Raw genomic sequence first — 23,437 nt, 5'->3', positions numbered from 1 at the left:
TCCTTGCCATGCTGTGCGAGTATAGAGGGTTGTGGAGTAATTACAAGTATTTGGTGTATTTAAGAATTAATCCATAATCCTTGTATATAATTAATATCTTTTGATGATGAATGCAATATGTGGAGTTACAAGAAAATACATGCGTTTTCATGATGATTAATACATACAAGTATTTGTCCAATTGCATGTGAAACTCAACTTGATGAAAAGCACTTGATAAGTATAATGCAGGATTAATACCTTTCAAATGAACTCACAAACCCTATCTTGTTTCCATTTGCCTACAAAGGGGACATTGTGTAGGAGATTGCATAGCAACTCATACTGCAAGCTATGATTCATTTGCTTTGGCAGTGGGGAATATGGGCAGAGGAGAATAGGAGAGAGAGAAGGAATAAGAGAGAAAGGGGGAAAGGCTGAAAAGAGAGGGGTAGATAGAGAGTAAATAGAGAGAGGGGGTAGAAAGAATCACAGACAGGAGGGGGGGGGGAGGGGTGTGACTGAGTCTTGGGGGTAGAAAGAGTGAAACACAGAGAGAAGGGTGAAGGGGAAGACAGGGTCTCAGAGAGGGGGGGGGGTAGAAAGAGAGAACACAGAGGGGGAGAGAAAGAAAAGAGAAAGACAGAGAGAGAGAGACACACACACACATACACACACGAAGAAGGAGATAGTGAAAGAGTGACAGAGGGGGGGGGGGTAAAAAGAGAGAAAGATAGAGGGGGTTCACAGTGATAGACAGATGGGTAGAAAGGTAATGAGAAAGAAAGACAGAGAGACAGGTAGAGACAGAGAAAAAGACAGATGGAGAGAGGGAGGGGGAGAGAGAGAGTGACAGAGTCATGGAGAGAAGGGGAGGATAAGAGTTGAACTTTTGGCTGACCTCTCTAATGACTCATGTTGGGTATGAGACATGGACCATGAAATATCAGCTGTTAACATGACTATGTTCTTTGAGCTTCATCCCAACTATTAGTGTCATTAACATGACTCTCTGATACCTCAGGAAAATAGTTTCAGGTTCTGAAGTGCATTTCTAATGAGCATTTAATTACAATTAATTAGTATATTAATAGACGTTTAAGTATGCTTTATTAATTGAAGGAGTGTTTGAAGCATTAGGGCCAAGATATATATTTGGTAGCTTAATGTGGCATTTATAGTAGTTTTATTCAGTGAGATGCTGAAAAATAGTTAATCGACATTCAAGTATGTTTTATTGGATTAAGAAATGTGTTAAGCATTAGGGCAAACATATTTATTTTGGTACCTTAATGTGGCTTTTATAAGTATGATTTCTTCGGTTAGACACTGAGAAAAAGTGTACAGTTGTAGTCGATGCATACAGTTTATTTCAAGTAGTGTGTAATTGAGTTAATTCTGCAGAACATAAATTCATGATAAATTGATAGGCAATCATGCTTACTCTTTGTTAGTTCTTATTGATCAGTGATATTAACCAACCTCTGTTTCTTGTCTTTTTATATTTCTTACAACAGATAACATCCAGCACCAAGGACAAGCTTCAAAGCCATGGTCCTACTACAACCCTTACCCAACAACAGTAGCGCAACCGTCAGATTCCTCAATACTAACGCCCCAGATCAAGACTGAACCGACAGACCTTGCGTTGCTAGGTCAGCAGAACTCGACTCTCCAACAATACCCCAAGCCTGACAGCATCTACCCCACCTCGATAACAAGGGCCAGCGAGGTCCAGGATTCCCGGTTTGTTTACCCATCCGCTCAAGCCGTCAGCTCCACCTCCTACACACCTTCGTCCATGTCCGTGCTGTCATCCGGAGGTGATTCACCCCGCACCATCTTGCCAATGACACCCAATCCGTTTCCTCTATCCTCTCAGGATATCTTCTCCAGCTCCACCACCACGCCCGTCACGCTGACATCGCCACCCTACCTGCCAAACTCTCCCCCGTATCACCTGTACCCCCACCTGTACATGTCGTCGCCGTCGTCGCAAACCTACTACGACGGCTCCCACATACCCATGCTGCCGTCGACGAGACCGGACGAGAAGCAGGAGATCAAACAAGACAACAGACCGCGGGACGTCGGAGGAGAAACCATCTCGCAAATTCCCCACCCGTCGGCTGAAATGTCGCTGACGGTGGCTCTGAACTACGGCAGCCACCCTCAAAGTCAGATTGAACTGAACACGGCCAGGACAATGGGACAGAGTATGGGTATGCAGAATAGTGGGGTCGCTCTGATGCAGCAGCATCGAAACAACAGTCCTGTTACTAACATATCACCAATGCAACAAGGCATGGGACAGATGAATATTAACACCACCGTCGGACACTTACCTACTGTTGATGATTCAAGAAAAGAGGACGTCTGGCGGCCATACTGATTCCTTGGCGGTCATGGATATATTTTTCAGACTATTTGAAGGACTCTATCGAGTCTATTTGATAGACCGTTTAGATTGGCGTATTCCCAGCGACACTGCTACCTATGTATTGATGAACAGGCAAAAACGATGCAAAGTGGATTCGCGGTGATGTTCGTAATTGATACGAAGTATAAGCCTGCGGTTTCCAATTGTGTCGTATGATATTATCTTTGACTGACTGGAACGACAACCACCCTCCTTAAAAGTTTTATATTCGTGATTCATTATTTCAATTCCATTCCATGTAGTCCCATGCACTTGTTTTTGTGTGTGTGAGTGAGCTGTAACATAATCGCTTCACATCATCATCATTCACAGATAAAACAGAGGATATATAAGAGTGTACATATTGAATTTTATGTACCATATAGTCAAAAAGTGTGAGACAAGGGCATGGTTAATTGCAAGATTCATGTAAGATAACAATCATCAGTCTGCAATGCAATTTATTCAACCTCTTTTAAAAAGTATATTAAATGTGTTCAGTGGTGCAGATGCTGTCGTTTTAGAGCTTTAATGATCACCCTTTTAAATGGAAGGTTCCATCGAAAAGAAGAATACTCATTGTAAATTTTTTGTCACAGATATTATGAATGAACCTCACCTTCGTGTAAATACAGATACAAAGTTTTCTTTTTGTCTTAAACCTGTAAAAAGAGATGATATGTGTGGGTTTTTTTATGATTGTCATATGTTACAGCAATGTTATCAAATACTTTGTGCAATGAGTGATGTTGAGAATGGTTCTCAACCCTTCATAGAGTTGATAATGTATTTTTAAAAAGGAAATGGAAACATATTTTGAATTTGTAAAAAATAATGTGAATAAATCAATGATGAATCTCCTGAAAGTTTTATGCTAATCAGCATTGGTAGTAAATGAACTATGTCCCTGGATATTTGAAGTACATTTGGAGTTGAATGAAGTGAAAATAACAGGCTTTCCTAGAGTTGATGAGAACATTGAAATTTAGATAATTTCTTTTGAAGCAGAAGGACGTTAAATCACATGCTTGAACACATAAGTAATGCCTTTATGTCTCTAAAGGAATAAAATGTTTAGTTGATGGTTTGTGGGGGAGTGGTGCATCGATGATTTTGAGAGCATGGTTTGATTATTGCAGTATGTTTGAAGTTCCAACTCAAGTTTTATTTTTTGGTTATTTCCTTCCTTTTAATTGAGGGGATTTTAAGGGTTTTCATCTCAAAAAAGACTCTGCATGAGACAACTGAATGACGTTTTTAACTCAAAATGTGTGGCTGTCAGATTGAATGGTGTTTAAAGAGAAAGTACTGGCATAAGGTTGTTGAAGTGTTCATTAAAAGTTCTGCAGTTTCTTGGTCTATAATCTGGGCAGACAATAAAAAAAATCCATAAAATTCATGTCAAAATATCTGTAGTATTGTTGATTAATTTTATATGCCAATATACAAATGTGACAAACATTTTCTTTTGAAATAGAAATCGGCCTTTTGCATTGTGTTAATGTCAGCCTTAAATACGTTTAAATTATAAGTAATGCCTTTTCAGTTTATTTCATAATTCAATGTAGTTGACCAGTGACCGAGTTACAAACTCGCATGTTTGCTTTTGCCATTTTTTCATGTGGAAAAGTTGTTTCTTGTAAGTTCTTCATAATCTTTCATCTCGTGGTTGTTTTCTGAAAATTTAGGTTGTAATTTGTAAAGACGTTGCCCTTTCTGATCTGTAATATTGTTAAGTGCTTTGTAATTTGAAATAGCTTGTCTTATCTATACACATTGTTTGTCTTGCAAATACGTGTGTAAAGTAAACTCTTTCATAGCCTATGTGATTCAGTAAACAAAATCATGATGACTGAATATTCATTTATTGGAATCCATATGATAACGGGACATAAAACTCGTCTTTTATTTATTCAAACATGAATTCCATCTTCAGTCTTTGGCAAGTATTTAGATATGTAATATATTCAAAACCATATTCTCTTCCATGAGGCAATATATATTTATTGGTAGCAAACATTAATTTATACGATGTATTAACCATGCCACCTTCGCCTTTTATGAAATATATATAGATTCATCTGATACTGGGTTTTTTTATGATACCATCCCAACATTCCAAAAGTAAGGTTTCTTTTATCCCTATTTCTTAAGTGCCATTTTAGGATGGATAAATAATCCCCCTTAATACCTGTTCATGAAAGTATATCAGGATGTGGCATTGATAAGAAAAGAAAAAATAAATGTGTTTTTCTTAACGTAATTTAAAAGTGGTGTGTGGGTTGTAGAAACCTATACCCATTGGATATGTGATGATTTCCTTTTGTCTTTATTTATTGAAACTTTTCTTGAAAGGTTGTGCAACTTAATTATGCGGTCCACTGTGATGTTGTATTCCATGTTTAAATAATTGAGCTTTGTTTTGTTCATGTTTGTGATTTTTACAGGGAATAAAACAATCTGTTCACTTTAATTATTATTTTGCCCTTTTCGTCATTTTTAGTGTCTTAATTTTCTTGACTGAATGAGAGTGCTACAATTTATTTTGAATAACATTTTTGAAAAAAAAAATGATATTCTTATTTTTCGAATAATGAGATGGAAGTCTAGATATCGAGATGTATGAATACTAGTAATTGATGACACCTGTGGTCATCATCTGATTAGAGTGGGGATAATGATTATGATGATGATGATGTGGTGGTGATGATGATGATGATTGTGGTTGTGATGGTGATGATGATGAAAAATAGAAAGGTACTTAGCACTGACAATGGAGGTCAGGTGATGTTGATTATGATGATGATGATACAGATTATGATGGTGATGATGATGATTGTGATGATGATGATGACAACGATGATTATGATTGTGGTGGTGGTGGTGGTGGTTATGATGATGATGGTGGTGGTGGTGGTGGTGGTTATGATGATGATGGTGGTGGTGGTGGTATGATGATGTTGATGATGATGGTGGTAGTTGGTTTGGTGATGATGGTGATATAGTGGTGGCGATGATAATGATGAAATAAAACAACATTTCTATTGCACCCTTTTTTAGATAGGTACAAAGCGCAAATGATGATGATGATGATGGTGGTGGTGATGATGATGATGGTGGTGGTGGTATGATGATGATGATGATGATGGTGGTGGTGGTGATGATGTTGATGATGATGGTGGTAGTTGGTTTGGTGATGATGGTGATAGTGGTGGCGATGATAATGATGATGAAATAAAACAATAGCATTTTTATTGCACCCTTTTTTTAGATAGGTACAAAGCGCAAATGATGATGATGATGATGGTGGTGATGATGATGATGATTGTGGTGGTGGTGGTGGTGGTGTAGAAGGTGATGATTATGATGATAATATAATCATGACCATGATGGTGATTTTGGTGGCTGTAGTGATGATGATGATAATCAACATTATCATTATAACATGATGATGATGATGATGATGATAGTGGTGTTTGTGGTGGTAATGGTGACGATGGGTGGTGGTGATGATGTTGATTATAGTGATAGTGATGATGGTGGTGATGATGATGATAATGGCGGTGTAGGTGACGATGATGCTGACAATGGTGTTGGTGATGACGATGATGATAATTATGGTTGTGGTGATGATAATGGTGGTAAATGTGCTGGTGACAGTATAGTGAAAATGGTAATGATGATTATAGTGGTGATGTTGGTGATGATATTAACATTAATGATGGTGGTGATGAGTTTGATAATAGTTTCAATACTGATGACGCTGGCGGTTGCTATGGTAATGAAGATGATGCTGATAAATGGTGATAATATTTGAGATAATATGTGGTGATAATCGTTCACGAATATAGGAATATTTAAGTCAGAAAGTGTCCATTACGTCTGAATCAGATCTAAGGGGGAAAAGAGAAAGAATAATCAAACCTCCCGTCAAATGTACAGAAGTTCTATATTCATTTTTTAAATACATTAAAGAACATCAGGTGACTCATGATTTCCCAAACGATTTGGATCATGAATCCCCCAAAACAAGAGCGCAAATATTTCTCTTGAAAATTCAAGAAAGTGCATTTGTCATCATTTTCATCGAAACTATTTGCAATGGGGAAGATGCACTCAAAATTAATGTGCGTTCAAGAATTATTAATAAACTTTATATATTTCAACTTAAGCCCATTCTGTTGAAAAAGAATGAGGAAGAAAGTGAAAATTGCAATAACATGAATACATATTATATAATCAGAGAAAACCCGTCTATTTTGAGGAGCTTTCAAATATGTTTTAAATTTTTCTTTTAAGTACATTCCTCCAACATGTCGAGGACGGAGGTGGCCTAGCCTGCAAACACAGACCCTGAAACTTTGATCAAAAGGTGTGTCTCTATGCAAAGACTAGCTCATACAATACTTGCTGTTTCAATTCAGGTATACACAAGGCATGCGTAGGCTGCAAATGCAGACCCTTAACTCGAGTGAAGGGTTTGCACAGCAGATAGAGGTGGCCAGTGACTTCATAGTCTAACAAGTGATGTAAAAATAATGAAATCGATTGGTCTCGTACAGACAAGGATGTATAGGCCCCAATTTGCAAGAGACAATATTTAACTGTAAGAAAATTTATCCTTAAAGAAGTTCTTGCAGCAGAGTCTCGAGAACACATGTAATCTTACCAGATTGCGTAACCTTACAGGAAATTGGTATTTGGTGTATGGAATCTTACAAATTTCCTTAAATAAAACACCCTTTCCCCTTTTTAAACAGACCTGTTCTGTTAAATTGCAGAAAAATTCCTGTTTTATGAATTTACAGAATGATTCTGTTATTGTTTTCTGCAAAATCTTCTTTTTTCCACTGTAAAATCACGTTTTTTCAACAGTGTAGGCCTACATAAATGCAGGAACTGTGTGCCTATTGTGGCACAATGGATTATCAATATATATATATTTTTTTTTTATTCAACCATGATTTATATTGATTGCGGTTTGGAAGTTAGCATCGCATTTATGAGTAATAAATACTGAAAACTCAGTGCAGGATTGTTGGATTATCAAATACGCAATAATCATGCACACGATTCTTCAGAAAACGCCATGTTTGCATTTATACTGATATCATCGATTTGACAATTCTTATAATTCCTCATTTTCAAATTTTGAATTATTAGTTGAAAATGAAAGAGGCTATATATCGAGATATCTGATTATATATACGGGTATTATGTATACGCAAATTTGTGAAGACAAAATCGGGTCCCTCAAAATAATTCATTAATTATCAAGCTACAATTGATTAAGTAAATGATAATTGTTCGAAGTGCCTTTATCAAGAAAAAATGAAACATTATAAAGAAAATCTAATCGATACCATACTGTTACTACATAATCCAATGTTAAATGTTTTGGACCCCACGGAAGACCAGCGTCACTCTGCCATTCACGCTGAATGTGGGCTATCCACCGTATTTTATTGTATATGTGCTTTTAATACGGAAATAAATGCTACTACTACTATACTACTACTACTACTGCTACTATACATGCACTAAAGAAACAATGAAAAAAGGTTAATTGAAACGCTTACTATAGTTTTGAATGTCAGAATAACATTTCGACAAAAAGTTCACAAGTCATTATCTTTAATCCAGTTGAAGGCTTTTTATTTGGCCACTATAATCAAATGCAAAATGACAGCAAGGCCTTTTTTCCCTTAGATAAACGCGCATTAGTATAACACTTTATTTAATTTCACGAAAGAGATTTATATTGATGTACTGATTTGAAAAAGAAAAATCTATGATTTACTTCATATTTTAGGTCCTATACAGGTAAATTAAAGAAAACAAGATAATGTTATTAACAAAATTCGGTTTGCTACAGTACTCGAACATGCTTCTATCTTTTCGCCGGATGTCATCGTGAATAGCTACCGGCATCTTGGGTAGATGGTAAAACAGTTTTTATTCATGTACAAAAGCATATGGTTCCTCCTGCATATATATATATCCATGTCGCGCGAATCTCCTCCGGCGTTTAAACATTTCAGCTTGTGTTTCCTCCGTCATCGGTAACGATTGCAAAAAATGTAAATGATTTGATTATTGTCCCAATAAAATTCGATACACCTACTTTCGGAGACAAGGTAAACCAATATTCAAATGATTATGTCCGAAATTTGCAAACGCCGCGGGCTTCTCGATCCCCGGGTTACGTGTTTCGGCTCACACGATTTGACAGGTTTTCATCTCTTTTTTTCCCGCGCTATTCTTCTGGGGCCATCATCCAAGGGAGAGGGGCTGCCGGTAGAGACCCGCAAACGCACTGAATACTTGATGATCGCGGTGTAATGTTACTCCCACATCCCCCGCCTGCTTTCTAACCGTCATCTTCGCCGGCGTGTTCGGCGGGATGATTGGCCGTGAAGTGGACGGGTCCCCGAGGTGTTGCACAGCTTATGAAAATACATGAAGTTGGGTAATGTTTTGGCCGTTTTGTGTCCTTTTGTTTGAATGTTAGAGGTAGGGAAAAGGGGTCGAGATTTAGGTGGAAGATATTTATTTTCTTTTTCCATCTACTTACAAGATGTTATTCTCATCATACATATTCAATTTCCACTTTCAATTTTTCCTATTTGCAATAATGATATTCGATATCAGCTTAGATTTAAGCAATATTTTTCCAGGACCACGACTATTGCTAATTTTTATTCAAAGAATTTCCCTTAAACCTATATAACATAATATCGGAAACCATTATGATATCAGTTAACCTGGATTCAGATGTTGTCTCGAGCATGATTTTTGTTCATTAATTTGAATATCTTCAAAGCGTAGTACAATCATGATAATGAAAATTTTACATTGCCTACTCCACAATCTGATCATTTTTTTACACAATAATGATCTTCTTCATGGTCTTAAGATAATTATATACAACCTACATCATTTGCATTTACAAACATTAAAGATCAGGGGCACGTTTCATAAAATGTAACTTTACCACTATGACAACTACCACGGCAACCGTTATTCTGATTGGTTGCTGAGCCCTGTTACCATGGTAGTTGCCATTGTGGTAAAGTTGCAACAGTTGCAAGTCCTTTATGAAACGGTCCCCAGTTCCGTTTGATACTAATAACCATCTTTAAAGCCAAGAGAAATATTGCATGTTTGTTCAACCCGAGGCGATAAATTTGTCATTCTTCGATTTGAATAATATTGCAACACATCCATAGTCATAGAGCAGCGGAAAGGTAAAGTACCTGACTGTATGAATAAATTTATTTCGAAATTCCACTTCTTGGTAAAAACCTTGTCCATTCTCGATTATGATGGAATAACAGGAGATGTGAGCAGTGGAAGTTTAGGGGTGGAGGAGTGGGGGAGGGGAAGGGGGGTTGGAGGTAAGCGATGGAATAGTTTTCAAATGTGCATTAATTTATATTTCCATGCATCTCATATACACTCTTTCACATTGTGCTAACTTTATCAATTTCATTTATTTACTCATTTATCTTATTAATTGGTTTATTTGATTGATTGATTGATTTATTTTTTTATTTTATTTTATTATTATTTGTTATATATTTTATTTTATTTATTTATTAATTCATCTATCTATCTATCTATCCATCCATCCATCCATCCATCCATCCATCCACCCATCCATCCATCCATCTATCTATCTATCTATCTATCCATCCATCCATCCATCCATCCATCCATCTATCTATCTATCTATCTAACTTTATTTATACATTTATTTATTTATCTAAAAATCTATTCATTCATTAACTTAATGAGTAATTAATTGATTAATGATTATTTATTTATTTATTAGTTTTCATTTACTTATTTATCTATTGTTTCATTATTCATTCAATTTCCACACGAAAATCACATCATTGATAATACATAATCCAGATTTAATATATTAACATTGAGGAGGGGGGGGGTCATCAAACGCAATAAAGGTAAAACTCCCTATGTAGATGTACCTCACTCAACCTCGGTCTCCCAACCCCACCCCCTTGTCTCCCGACTCTTCCTCTGCCCCCCCCCCCCCCCCTCCCTTTCTCTCTGTCTTCCCTCATTCTTGTTTATTGCCATTTTTCTATATCACTGTTTTGTACCCCCCCTGTGCATCCCTTATCCCACCTTTTAATCCCCATATTCATGCCCTCACAGACTATTGATATCTCCATATGCTCTGGGGATCGTTGCAGAAAGAGTTGCGTTTAAACGCAAGTCAAAAATCAATCGCAAGTCCCAAATGCGCGCTGTTGATTGGCTAAAAATCAAGTTGCGCATGATTTTTAGAGTTGCGATTGATTGCAACTCTTTCTGGTGTTAGCCATTACTCTTGATTACTAAGTTTCCTTTGTTTTATATTAAAACGAAACAAAATGAAAATCCCCATCTCTTCTTAGGAAACTCAACCGGTTTACTTTCACTGATAACCATCTACTATATCGAAAGTAAACGCCATTTTAGCATAAATTAGTTGTGCAATAAGAGTAGAAGTTATTGAAAAAAAAACTGTCTCTCACTCTTTATAGTCATATGTCTATATTTTAGATCCAACACCCTCCATAATTAGCTAAATCCGTGAACACAAAAATCTTAATGCTGTTTACGTTTCACATGTAGGCGTTTACAAAAGCTTTACAAAGTGACGGAGAATAAATAATTACGGCCTTTATTATCGCAATGAAAATGCATCGCATTCAAAATCATCCACCGTGTGCCATATAGATACATGGTCTCACAGGCCTAATTCATTCCCCATAGACTCATGTGTTAAATTGGCACTTTAAAATATTCATAAAAAATAAGGATGAAATTCGGGGGTCGAATGTTTACTACCAGTGGATAGGATTTATATCTGGCAATCCATATCTGACCAGAAAAGGGTCCCTCGTGTTTGAAGACACCGTCGGGGGGAGCAGATTCATCAACTCAAACAGCAAAATAGCCGTAATCCTTCCGCCAGTCAAAATATAGTCCAAAATTGGTGATATTTCTTCCCAATTAGGGAAAAGGAAGTTCAATAATTACCAAAAATAGAATCAGTGTTAGATGGACAATCATATGCATACACTTTGTCAATCAGCCATATCAAAATAAAAAAAATAGCAATGGGTTGGCTCGAATGAATATCTAGGGCCTGCCACTAGTGATTAGGCCCGTGAGACCACATGTATATACTAATAACATCTCTATGCCGTGTGCATGCATTCAGTGATAGTGCGCCCTCTATAAACGGAATCACGTCTTAAATCGACACAAAACAGACGAACGGACGCAACGCGTCTTTAAACGGAACCAGAGTTTGGCAATCGAGGGTACGGGCCGGTGGAGGGGGGGGGGGCTAGAAGTGACCCTTAGGACATCGACCGACTGTACCCCTTTAACAAACAACACGAATAAGGAGACACTCGCGCCTGCAAGATCCCCAATTTTATGTCCTCATTTCCCATTTCGGTTTTACACTATAGTTTTTATTCGTTCAAAGGCATCCTTCTCAACTGATCCTTTTCGAGGCCGTGTCCCCGCAAGCGCTTAATTGATTTGTCAACTTACAATTTCCTTTTCTTCAACCTCTCTCTATTCATCTCTCTCACTGAACCGGCAACTTTCTCGATCTTGATTAAGAACCGTGATCTTAAATCAAAGCTAATTCCCAATTCCTCACGAGCCTCGTAAAAATGTTGGAGGTGTCTGATATCTCATTACTTCTTTAACCTTTGATAATTCTTTTCTTAGTGGCAGTTTGGGTCATTTTGGTTAGTCTAGGAGATCGGGTTTCATCAGAGACTGAAACAAGGGAGGAAGGGAAACTCCAGATTGTCGAAAATTGAATGATCCGTTTTTTCCTGTCATAAAAATCAGCGTTAAAAATGAAATGCCGGTGAGATTAGTTTGCGAAATGATTATAGGTGGTACAAAGCCAATTTGTAATATTTTCTGAAAACAATTTTTCTAGCAACTTCTGGCATTTCAATAATCATTAGCCTTGCATTGGCCCTTTTGAAGATATCTATTGATTGGTATATTAGTGTTTGGTATCATTTGAATTTCTGATGGATTTACGAACATTCAATACAGGTCTGAATTTTAGTTGTTGTCAAGTTTCTCACTCTTCTCGGCACCTGAAACAGACCACATTTTCTGAAAACAATTTTTTCTAGCAACTTCTGGCATTTCAATCATCATTAGCCTTGCATTGGCCCTGTTGAAGATATCTATTGATTGGTATATTAGTGTTTGGTATCATTTGAATTTTTGATGGATTTACCAACATTCAATACAGGTTTGCAGTTAATTTTGAAATTCTCAAGATGGGAAGGGTCGTTGCTCGGAACATAGCCCTCTTACATACAAAATGATTGGTGATTGGTGTTTTTTTTTTTACCTGATTGCTAAGAAATCATGAATGCTTGTTAGCAAGCAACCAGAGGACCGACGGCTTAAGGTCCCCTCCGAAGGACCTGGTACTGAGGATTAAAGCCTCACCAAAGGGCACTAGCGCACCAAGTGGGAATCGAACCCGGGTCACCAGAATACGAATCCCCCGCTCTACCGACTGAGCTATCGCGCCTGTGCACATGTCTATGTTCCTCTTTTCATTTTCAGTTTTACTTGCACCACCCTTCTCTCCATCTTTCTTTCCGTTGCCTCTTTTTCTCCTTATAATTTTATACTTGGTGTAGTGGTTCTGACTCTCGCCTTGTAAACAGAGGGTCGTGTGTTCGAATCCCACCGCGGTCTAGCGTCCTTTTGCAAGGCGTTAATCCACACTTTGCCACTCTCGACCCAGGTGCTAAATGGGTACCCGGTAGGATGCGAAAGATATTGTATGTTTGATTTTGCCAGCGCCATAATGAGGCTGCGATGAATGCAAGGAATGCTCCCCAGGGAGTGGAAATTGTGCACTTTTCGTGCGGGATTGAAATGAATCCAATGACCGGGGTAATAATATGCTGTAACGCGCTTTGGGCCATTCTGGGAAAAGCGCTTTATAAAAATTGGGTATTATTATTATTATTATTATGCTTGAATTTATCACTATTATTATTGCTATCATTTAAATCACTTTCTTTTATCTTTGTAGTCGCGTATTCGCTTTATTTTTATTTTTTTAAGATTACTTGTTTTTAGCCCCTCCCCGGCTCCATTATTGTATAGCTTTGTTAATTAGTATTGAAACTAAGTTTAGGGACTTGCCTGTTGTGCAATTGGCATTGCTTTCCTTTTTTAAGTCACTCCGTTCAGTTAATTTATCTTTTATGTTTGTTCTGAAATATCATTGAACTGTCTATATTGTTTTGGATATGTACTATTACTTCGATTATATTTTTTGCTTCGTTGAACAGAAATAAAATAAATCTAAATCCAAATAAAATATTCATCCTACGTTGATAAAAATTTAATCATTATGCATATTATTTCAAACCTGTAAAACAAGATGAGCGTCTTAATAAAAAACTATTAAAATTATTTGCTAACAGTAAGTGCCATTAGATTTTTTTTTTTTGAAATTTAAAGACTCGGTCCAAGAATGGTAATGGTCTGCGTTGTATCATTGTCTATTTGTTTTCATTGGACTTGACATGTCGAACCGCCCTCTCATGTTCCATATCCATTATGCATAATTTCCTTTTTTAAAATAGTGTTGATGAGTAGCGAAAATATTGTGATGTCAGGGACAATTATGATAAAACGTAAATCATCGCTTTCACCTTGTTTTCGAATTTTAGTTGGTGTCAAGTTTCTCACTCTTCTCGGCACCTGAAACAGACCACATGCTATCAGATCCATTGATAAAATGAAGAAGAAAAATAGATAAAATGAACTTAAAGAAAAGAAAGCGAAAGTGACTTCATTAGTTTAAAATGAGGAGCTATTCTTATTCATTTATTTTGGAAGGACACAAAAGAGGAAAGCGACAGAGTGTAAAACTCAATATTTGTTAATATCAATTATTCATGTCTCATAGATTCGGTATGTAAAAATCGATTAAATTCAAATAAAACGCCATGTTGAAATATTCTGCATATTTTTCTATAATTAAACACGAATTGACCTTCAAATGTATACACAATTATAAATAAAAAAAATTACTTTCGGTAGCGTAAATAAGACGTGCTCGTTTTCAAAGCATATTTACAAACGGACATACCAATGAATTATTGTCCTTGCCCTTATTGAGTTTATTAGTTGATGTGGTTTATAAGTTGACAACGTAGAATAATAAATATAAATTTATTATTGAACACAACCGTCTTTTGTTTCACATTTTAAACAAACATTGACACGTAAGCATACAATACATGTTAATGACACATTAATGGCAATGTCAAATATCTAAGAGAAAGAGAAACCTCCAAAACAAAGATATGAAATAGATTTTCAGGGACATCAGTAGACAGTGACGAAGGACCGACCCAATGAATTCGTCATCAGATAGCCAGTGAAATAAAAACAAATATGTGCCTACACATCTCGTTAATTTCCTCTAAACTCATCAATTCTTAAAGTTCAACCATTTAATAACGAAATCTCAATATAGAACTTTTGACAGGTAAAATATCTGGTTACAATTCGTAATTCCGAAGGTTCGTAATTCCGAAAAACGTAAATTGCCTATACCTCGATGTTCGTACCGAAAACGTAAAAGGGTTCGTTAATCCGAACATTTGTGGCGTTATTCCGAAGGTTCGATAATCCAAAAACGAAGTAAGGTTCGTTGTTCCGAAGGTTCGTTAGTCCAAAAATGAAATTAGGTTCGTTAATCGTTTCGTTTTCGGACTAACGAACCTTAAGAATTACGAACGTTCGGAATATCCGAACCTTCGGAATAACGAAGCTTGGGAATTACGAATATATGCGAAAATGGTTGAGGGCATTTGATATAAACAGGATGCTCTCTGGACTGATGATTTTAATTTGGATACATAAATAAGTGGTCAAAAGGAGGAAATTATCCACTATTACCATATCAAGTAATAATTCTCAACGAAAACAATAATAAACAGGCTACAGAAATCCGATATGATGCAAATGTTATAAATATTATAAGGGATCTTTAATGATGTGAGGCCCCCAACAAAATATTGGTTTTCGGTGTAAAAAAAATTGCTAGGAATAGAAAATTACTGCATCGTAGTCTATATTTGAAAAAAATGTTCCTTTTGAACTATATTGAATGGATAGAGATTTACAATTTTCAATCGTATATGAAACATTATGAATGATTGGTAAGAATAGAATGGATAGAGCTTGAAAAATGGAATGGATTGAGTTTTAAGGAATGGATAGAACTTGAAAGAATGGAATGGATATAGATTTAAAGGGGAATGAAAGCTTTGGAACAAGTACGCTTGTGTCGAAACAGAAAAATCAAAGAATAAGAACAAAGAAAATTTGAGAAAAATCGGACAAATAATGAGAAAGTTATGAGCATTTGAATATTGCAATCGCAAATGCTATGGAGATCCTCCCATTGGCAATGCGACAAGGATATGTGATGTCACATGTGAACAACTTTCCCTTTGATGGACTATAAAATACTCCCAAAATGTCTCTTTTTGCCTTTTCTTTTGGTGATACAAACTCTTTATCCATGATGTATTCTTTAAAAATCTGTATTACATGCCCTCGTATAGAAAGAACGCATTATCTACTGATAGATGTGATAAACGAGGCAGTTTAAGTGAAATATATACTAAAGTAATGGAGAGAGAGTTGTTCATAAGTGACATCACACATCTTTGTAGCATTCAGAAGCGTAAATCTCTCCCAAAAGGTAGGGGGACACAGGGGCGGATCCAGCCTTCGCCAATTATAGGGGGGCGGAAATTTGTTTCAGCCATATTTTCCCCGATCGGCAGCTCGAAGATAATTTTTGTTTGTTTCTTTGAAGGGGTAGTCCTCATTAGTTACTTCTTAGCTTTATTCTTATAAATTAATATGTAATATCATAATCCTCATTTATATGATGCGAGCGCGAAGCGCGAGCTAATTTTTTGGGAAATTTCATGTATTTTTCCTAAAATTTGAACTGATTCTGTGCAATGTTTGTTATCCTGAAAAATACATGTATGCAACTTAATGATTACTACGAACGCAAAGCGCGAGCGGAAATAAAGTAGCATTTAACGAGCTGAATCTTTTTGACATTTTCACCTAAAGAAAGGAAATTCTAAGCACTTTTTGTAACTCAAGCAGAATAGGTATATGAGTAAACAATTAAAGCGAGCGCGAAGCGCGAGAGGAAAATTTCTAGATCTAGTCCTATAATATTTACTGAACGAGACACTCTATTAATGATTTGTAATCCTGAAAAAGTTGAGTATTAATAATGCGAGCGCAAAGCGCGAGCCAAAAAAAATTACGTACGTTTTGAACTGGTACCTGTTGAAAAGGTACCTGTTAAGGACTGCTTGCACTTAGCCATGGAGGCGTCACATATTTTAACAATAAAAAAATGCGAGCGCGAGCTGAACATTTTTGAACTTTTTTAAAGAAAGAATGGAAAATTTCAATCAGTTTTTGTAATCGTGAACAGGATAGCTATATAATTTAACGATTGATGCGAGCGCGAAGCGCGAGCAGAAAAAAAAATCGAGATTTAGACCTAAAAGTGGGCCACTCTGTTCATGTTTTGTAAATCATCAAAATGATGAGTAATATGGGGTCTTCCTACTTTAATAATGCGAGCACAAAGCGCGAGCATGAAATTTTTGATATTGTGATCTGAAACTGGATGATTTAAATTAGAGAACAAGTTGAGTATCTGAATAAACATGCGCGAGCGTGTTTCATATTTAGAATCTAGGCATTCTAAATACAACTTTAATCATGAAAATCATGAAACTTTGAAATTCCGATCTGAAAAAAGAGTCAATTTCAGCTTTATATTTCAAGCACTTTGTAGAAAAATTGTAAGGTGGATATGGATCGCATTTAAAAAGAGCTGATATTATTATTACTTTGAGTTTTGACACAGGACCCGGACATCCTTACGACATGTCATCATATGAAAATGATGACTATCTTCCTATTCCTCTTGCTAAGTGCGAGATGAAGCAAAAGGGACAATTTAATCATTAAATTGATATCATATTTATTAATGCCCAATGAGGGCGCGAAATCTGACGATATGATGGCATAAAAACTGGACATTTCACTTTTGTGATTATGATTATGAATAGGATGCATCAGTTAATATATTTTTAACCATTAATGCGAGCGCAAATCGCAGGCTATAATTTTTGATAAACTGTCATGAAAAGGGGATTTTAAGTAGTTTGTTGTATAATCAATATTGAAACATTTATATAACTCGCCAATCAAAATGCGAGCGTGCAGCGCGGTAGCTGCGTCTTAACAATCAGACCTGAAAAGGGATATTTTGAAAACTCTATGGAATACACGAAAATAATAGGTACCTGATAAATCAAAATTTGCGAGCGCGCAGCGCACGCAGCAAATAATAACATTCAAACCATAAAACTGACATTTTTACAGAGCACTTTTTAAAAACCAATTTGTAAATTACACAAAATAATGAAAGTTCGATTTCCGAGGTGACATATGTGTTGTATATTGACTTCCAAACTTGATATTCGAACTCCATATTGAACAAGATATGTAAATCACCTAACGGGCAATGCGAGCGCGAAGCGCGAGCGAAAATTTTATATGGTGGCACGAAAGATTCTTTTTATTTTCCAAGTCTTCCCCTCATCTTATTTTATGCACTCGTCGTCCTTCTCTTCTTTTCTCCTCTCTTTTTCCTCTTTTTTCCCTTCTTTTTCCCCCTTTTTTCTTTTTTGCTCCGCCAAGGGGGGGGGGGGAGCTCGGCCCCCTGGATCCGCCTATGGGAACAAGGGGCGGGAAAATATGACAAGAAACAAAAAGGTTATCATCGACAAAGTAAGGTCATCTCGTTCCAAAATACATGTTTTATTTCGATTTAGAATGGTATATTTCTTACCATCATAAAAGACCAAAATTAGTAGGGGGACATTTGATATATACCAAAATAGTAGGGGGGACACGTCCCCCCTGGGATTTCCGCCCATGGTAGCATTGCCAATATGAGGATCTCCATAGCATTAGTGATTGCAATATTCAAATGTTCATAACCTTTTCATTATTTGTCCGATTTTTCTGAAATTTTTGTTGATATGTTTCTTTTATTTTTCTGTTTTACACATGCTATCTTGTTCCAAATGTTTCATTCTCCTTTAAAGAACAGGATGGATAGAGCTTTAAAGAATGGAATAAACAAAGCTTTAAAGAATGGAATTGATAGAACTTTAAAGAATGGAATTGATAGAGCTTTAAAGAACGGAATTGATAGAGCTTTAAAGAACGGAATAAATAAATCTTTAAATAATGGAATTGATAGAGCTTTAAAGAATGGAATGAATAGAGTTTTAAAGAATGGACTAGACATGGACTAGAATGGATAGAGTTTTGAAGAAAAGGATGGAGAGAGCTCTCCTACTTACTTTTTTCCAATTCTTTCTTGCTTTCCCTCTCTTTCTTGTTTCCTTCTTTTTATTTTCATATTATTTTTCTATTCGTTAGAAAGTAGCATTTTAGTGTTACATAGTTATCTATCTTCTTAAAAACTGAATGTTTAATCGGAGTAATTTTCTTTGGAGAAAATTATCATGATTTGCTTTCGAGGATTAGATCACAAGACAGAGATATGAATAAATAGCGCTTGCTTTGCGAGACAACTTATGGTATGATATTATTTTCACTGTTAACTCTTGCGTAGGGCAAAAAAGGGAGCAGAATTAAGGTAATGGCACAACCCAGAGAAAACTAGTGAACATGAAAATGTATACAAAACAAATACACAGGAACACTTGGAACAAAGACAGATAAATAAAAGCTAGAGAGAGGAAGAGAGAGAGAGAGAGAGAGAGAGGGGGGGGGGGCTGTGGAGGAATAAGAGAAAATGAGGATGGGGGTCAAAATCGGGAAATGATGGAGGGCAAAGCGATATACAGTGCGTCCCAGAAAAAAGGAAACTGGGTTTGATCATGTTTATCATATTTAGTTCTGTTTTCATTTGCATATATTAATAAGAACAGAACTAAACATGATCGCTACGAGGAAAACGATTTATCCAACATCCTTCTTTTTTTGTTTCAATCGGATGTTTTTAATCCAGAGTCAAGTGAAGACTTTTATGGTGGGTGTCTAACATCCCGGTCTAACAAATTTCCTGGGCCCCGTCTTACAAAGAGTTACGATCGATCCAATCAATCGTAATTATGAAAATCCAACAGTGCCATGATTTTTTTTCTACAGGAAATTTGCCAAATGTCCTTTGTAAACATTGAAAAACACACTGAATGTTCAAGAAAACAATTAAACTGAATGTATGAATGTACACCATCGTTAGAAAATATTTTGATCAAACACGCGTTGTGGATGTTGGTGTTGCTGGCCGTCCATAGTTGTGATTGATCGGATCAATCATAACTCTTTGTAAGACAGGGCCTAGGGGCTCCTTGCAGAAAGAGTTGCAATCAATCGCAACTCTAAAAATCACGTGCAATTTGATTTTCGACCAATCAACAACGCGCATTCGGGACTTGCGCATGATTTTTAGAGTTGCAATTGATTGCAACTCTTTCTGCAACGGCCCCTGATGTGACATGATGTCTATATGAAGGAATCCTCTTTCAGAAAAGAGAAAAATATAAACTGATAATGACAATATTTCATAACGACTAAATTTAGATGGTATTCATTGATAAAAATACTCCCACTCATTTTGACTAATAGGATTGAACTCCGAAATTTAAGAGGAAATGGCCACAGTAGTCTAATGGTTATTTAAACCCTTATTTTGAAACCACTAGTGGGAATAAACAGCATAAACAAATATTTTACCATTATTTTCATTTTTTCATACAAGTTCCATTTTCCAAATAGTAACAGGAATCTGTCTTTTTAAAGCTGCTAAGAATATTTGGCACAGGCCTGTATACATCTTCAGTTTCGGATCATTCTTCCCGAAGCATGTATAAAAAATAAAAGAACTGACATGTTTTTTTTTGGTTTATATGTAACTGACATCTTAAGGCTTTACTCGGAGTGATGCTCGACCCCCTTGACAATGATGTTGAATTTTACGCCTTGAATATCATACTCAGAAAGCGTCACGGGGCTTCATTTTTAAAACTTCCCTTTCGCGTCATTTTAGGGTTGAGTTGAGAAGCAACCCCATCAAGACAAATAATTTTCAAAACGGGCGTTTGAACTCGTTTGCATTGTTTTGTCTCCTCGGAAGTAAACTTGGCGGCTTGGTTGACGACGAAGCTGACTGGTTGTGACACCTTTGACGAGTCAATTTCACTGGAGCACATCGCCGTGACCTCGAACAATTACAGCTTGATTTATGGCTGAAGAATATGGAAATTAGTGATAATTATCCTCACAGCAGCGTGTAGCATGGAAGGCGTGAAAGATAGTGGCACAAGGGAGGTGGAGACCCCGGGTGGAGACTCCCATTTCCCTTTGCTTGAATTAGGTTCTAACATTCAGAGTTGAAATATGGTCATTACCATGTGAAATGTATTTAAACTTGGTGTTAAAGACCGCACTTTTAAAGAGGCAGGATGAAGGAATGAAATAAGAGATTTTTTTATTTTAGAGAGAGAGGGGGGGGGGGGGGGGGGGCGTTAGAGGGGAGAGGACGGGAGCGGGAGAGAGAAAGAAAGAGAGGGGGAGTCCGGAGGATGAGAGGAAGCCATGATGGGAGTGCAGAGGGTGACGTACATGAGAGAGAATAGCTTTATTATGTGAGAGCGTAAAAAAATATATAAGAGAATGAAAATTAAACCCCTTTCATAAACCCAATTAAAATGAATTAGGCGGCTAATAGCAGCATAATTTGGTCGTAAAATTGGAGGAGGACAAGAGTTATCCGCATTACTCTGATGCTGCTATTATCCGCATAATAGCGGCATCGGGATAAGATTTTGAGTTTATGAACGCATTTCCAAATAATGCAGATAATTGCCATAGTGCGGTCACAAGGTCACCCTTTTCCAACACAACCGCATCGGAGGGGGCGTGTCCAGTTGTCATGGCGATTATCCGCCTTTTTCAGGACGGGCGCTCGTAAAAATAATGCGGCTTATTTTTGGAGTTTATGAACGCAAATTTTATTGAATTATCCGCATTACTCTTAGGCGGCTAATTGGAGGATAGGTTTATGAAAAGGGTGAAATTTAGTGAAAATTAGGGAGAGAAAACTGAAAGAGGGGAGATAGAGATAAAGAAGAGGATTGAGGAGAGGGAGATCTAGTTTGGAGGATGCGACCTTCAAACCATCTCCACGTCATACCATGGAATATTCTCTTACCGTCATCCAAACTTTCCCTAAATCCTCGGCAAAGATCTTTTCAGAAACCGCAGCTCCACATGTGGTAAAATCGAGAGCTACCAAAATCTTGACAGCCCCAAACTTTGACGTGCGCAACTTTTTTTGGTTTTCCCGCGTTTCTCTCTTGGTTTTCCCCTCTCCGAGTTTTGCCACCATTTTAGTTCTTCCTTTCGGTGTCAGTTTCACTCTGTCCATTCAAACATTGGTTTTTATCACTAGTCACCTGGTTTCACTTCTTCGATTGAGTTTGATTGGTGGGATTGATAGAGGGAGAGGAACAATAAAAGAAAGGATGGATTAGGTCGACTGTTAAAACGGTAAAACCACAAAGTGACCAATGCTGTTGCAACTGACACGCTATAGTGGTGATCATGGTGATGATGATGATGACCATCATGATTATTATAGGATGTCAATGGTGATTGTTATGATGATGGTGTGGTCAATTGTGATAAAAGTGAAGATTGTATCCTGCAGATTGTGCTGGCGATGATTATTATTAGGATGGTGATGATAATGAGGATGATCGTGATGTTTGATGATGATTAGAATGATGATGATTGTGATGATGATTGGGATGATGAAGATGGCAAGGGTGTTGATAACGATGAGGATAATCTTGATTTTTTGATGAAGATGATTAGGTTGACGATGGCGATTGTGGCGTTAATGATGATAACGATTATTAGATGGTGATAACAACGAGGATGATGATTAATTTGATCACTGACAAAGCAGATGACGCTGACGATGTTAATAAAAATCTTAGCGACAAGGACAATGGTCGTGAATAATATGTTGTGACGATGATGAAAGTGGAACATGAGTTATAGAAATGGAGAGAACATTACATTAATTTTTCTTACAAATAATATGGAAATAAAGGTTCAAAGGGATGTGAATTATGACAAACAAAAAATAGAGCCTACTGCATTATTTTCAGATGGAACATAACCTTGCTCGTGCTTTTCTCCTGATTAAATATTCTCAATCTTCCCTAGCAAAGCGCAAATAAATCCCCAATGAAATAAAATTTTAATTTCTTCTACAATGCGCCGAATCTACTCTGTAGAATGCTCAAGGTGCTATGAAAGAAAGAGGAAGAAAAATATATATACAGTAAGAAACAAAAGATAAGACTTGATACAAAGAAGTTACAGGTATAAGAAAGCACATGGAATTAAAATAAAAAAAAAAATCTCTGCCCTCTCCCATTCACCCCCACCATCTCTCTCTCCCCTACTCTCTTAACATCCCATCCATGCATCTAATTGTTTTTTTTTCTTAAAAATCCCAACTAAGTGCTTAGTCCACTTCATTAAAGGTCTGGGGAGCGTTTCATGAAGGGAGTTTGTCCGACAAGTTCTGTTTTATCCGACAATTACCATAGTAACAGTACCTCTCAGCCAATCAGAATCAAGGAAAGGTGTCAGATCTGACAACTTGTCGGACAAAAATGTTGATGAAATGCTCCCCAGGTCACACCGCCCGAGCGTTGTTGGAGCGGTCGTGGAGCGGTAGGGAGAGGGGGTCTAATTTCGTTCACAAAATTGGGGTAAAAAAATCAAAAACAAAAATCGAAAACAAAACAAAAACAATCGAAATCGAAAATGGTGAACGGGAGC

The 23,437-nt window shown here is 36.9% G+C and overlaps 1 protein-coding gene across 1 annotated transcript in view; it reads left to right on the top strand.

The window, feature by feature from the left end:
* The window catches only part of LOC121413870 (runt-related transcription factor 1-like), a 54,924-nt gene extending 50,057 nt beyond the window's left edge, over window positions 1-4,867 (top strand). The window contains exon 4 of the mRNA XM_041606847.1: window positions 1,497-4,867. Coding sequence (XP_041462781.1) covers window positions 1,497-2,371 — 875 coding nt within the window. The 3' untranslated portion in view covers window positions 2,372-4,867. The remainder of the gene's footprint in view (window positions 1-1,496) is intronic.
* The last annotated feature ends 18,570 nt before the right edge of the window (window positions 4,868-23,437 follow it).

The sequence above is a fragment of the Lytechinus variegatus genome, chromosome 4, assembly GCF_018143015.1.
Source record: "Lytechinus variegatus isolate NC3 chromosome 4, Lvar_3.0, whole genome shotgun sequence".
Taxonomy (NCBI): Eukaryota; Metazoa; Echinodermata; class Echinoidea; order Temnopleuroida; family Toxopneustidae; genus Lytechinus; species Lytechinus variegatus.
Note: the sequence above shows the minus strand (reverse complement) of the source record. Positions and strands in the feature narration are given on the sequence as shown.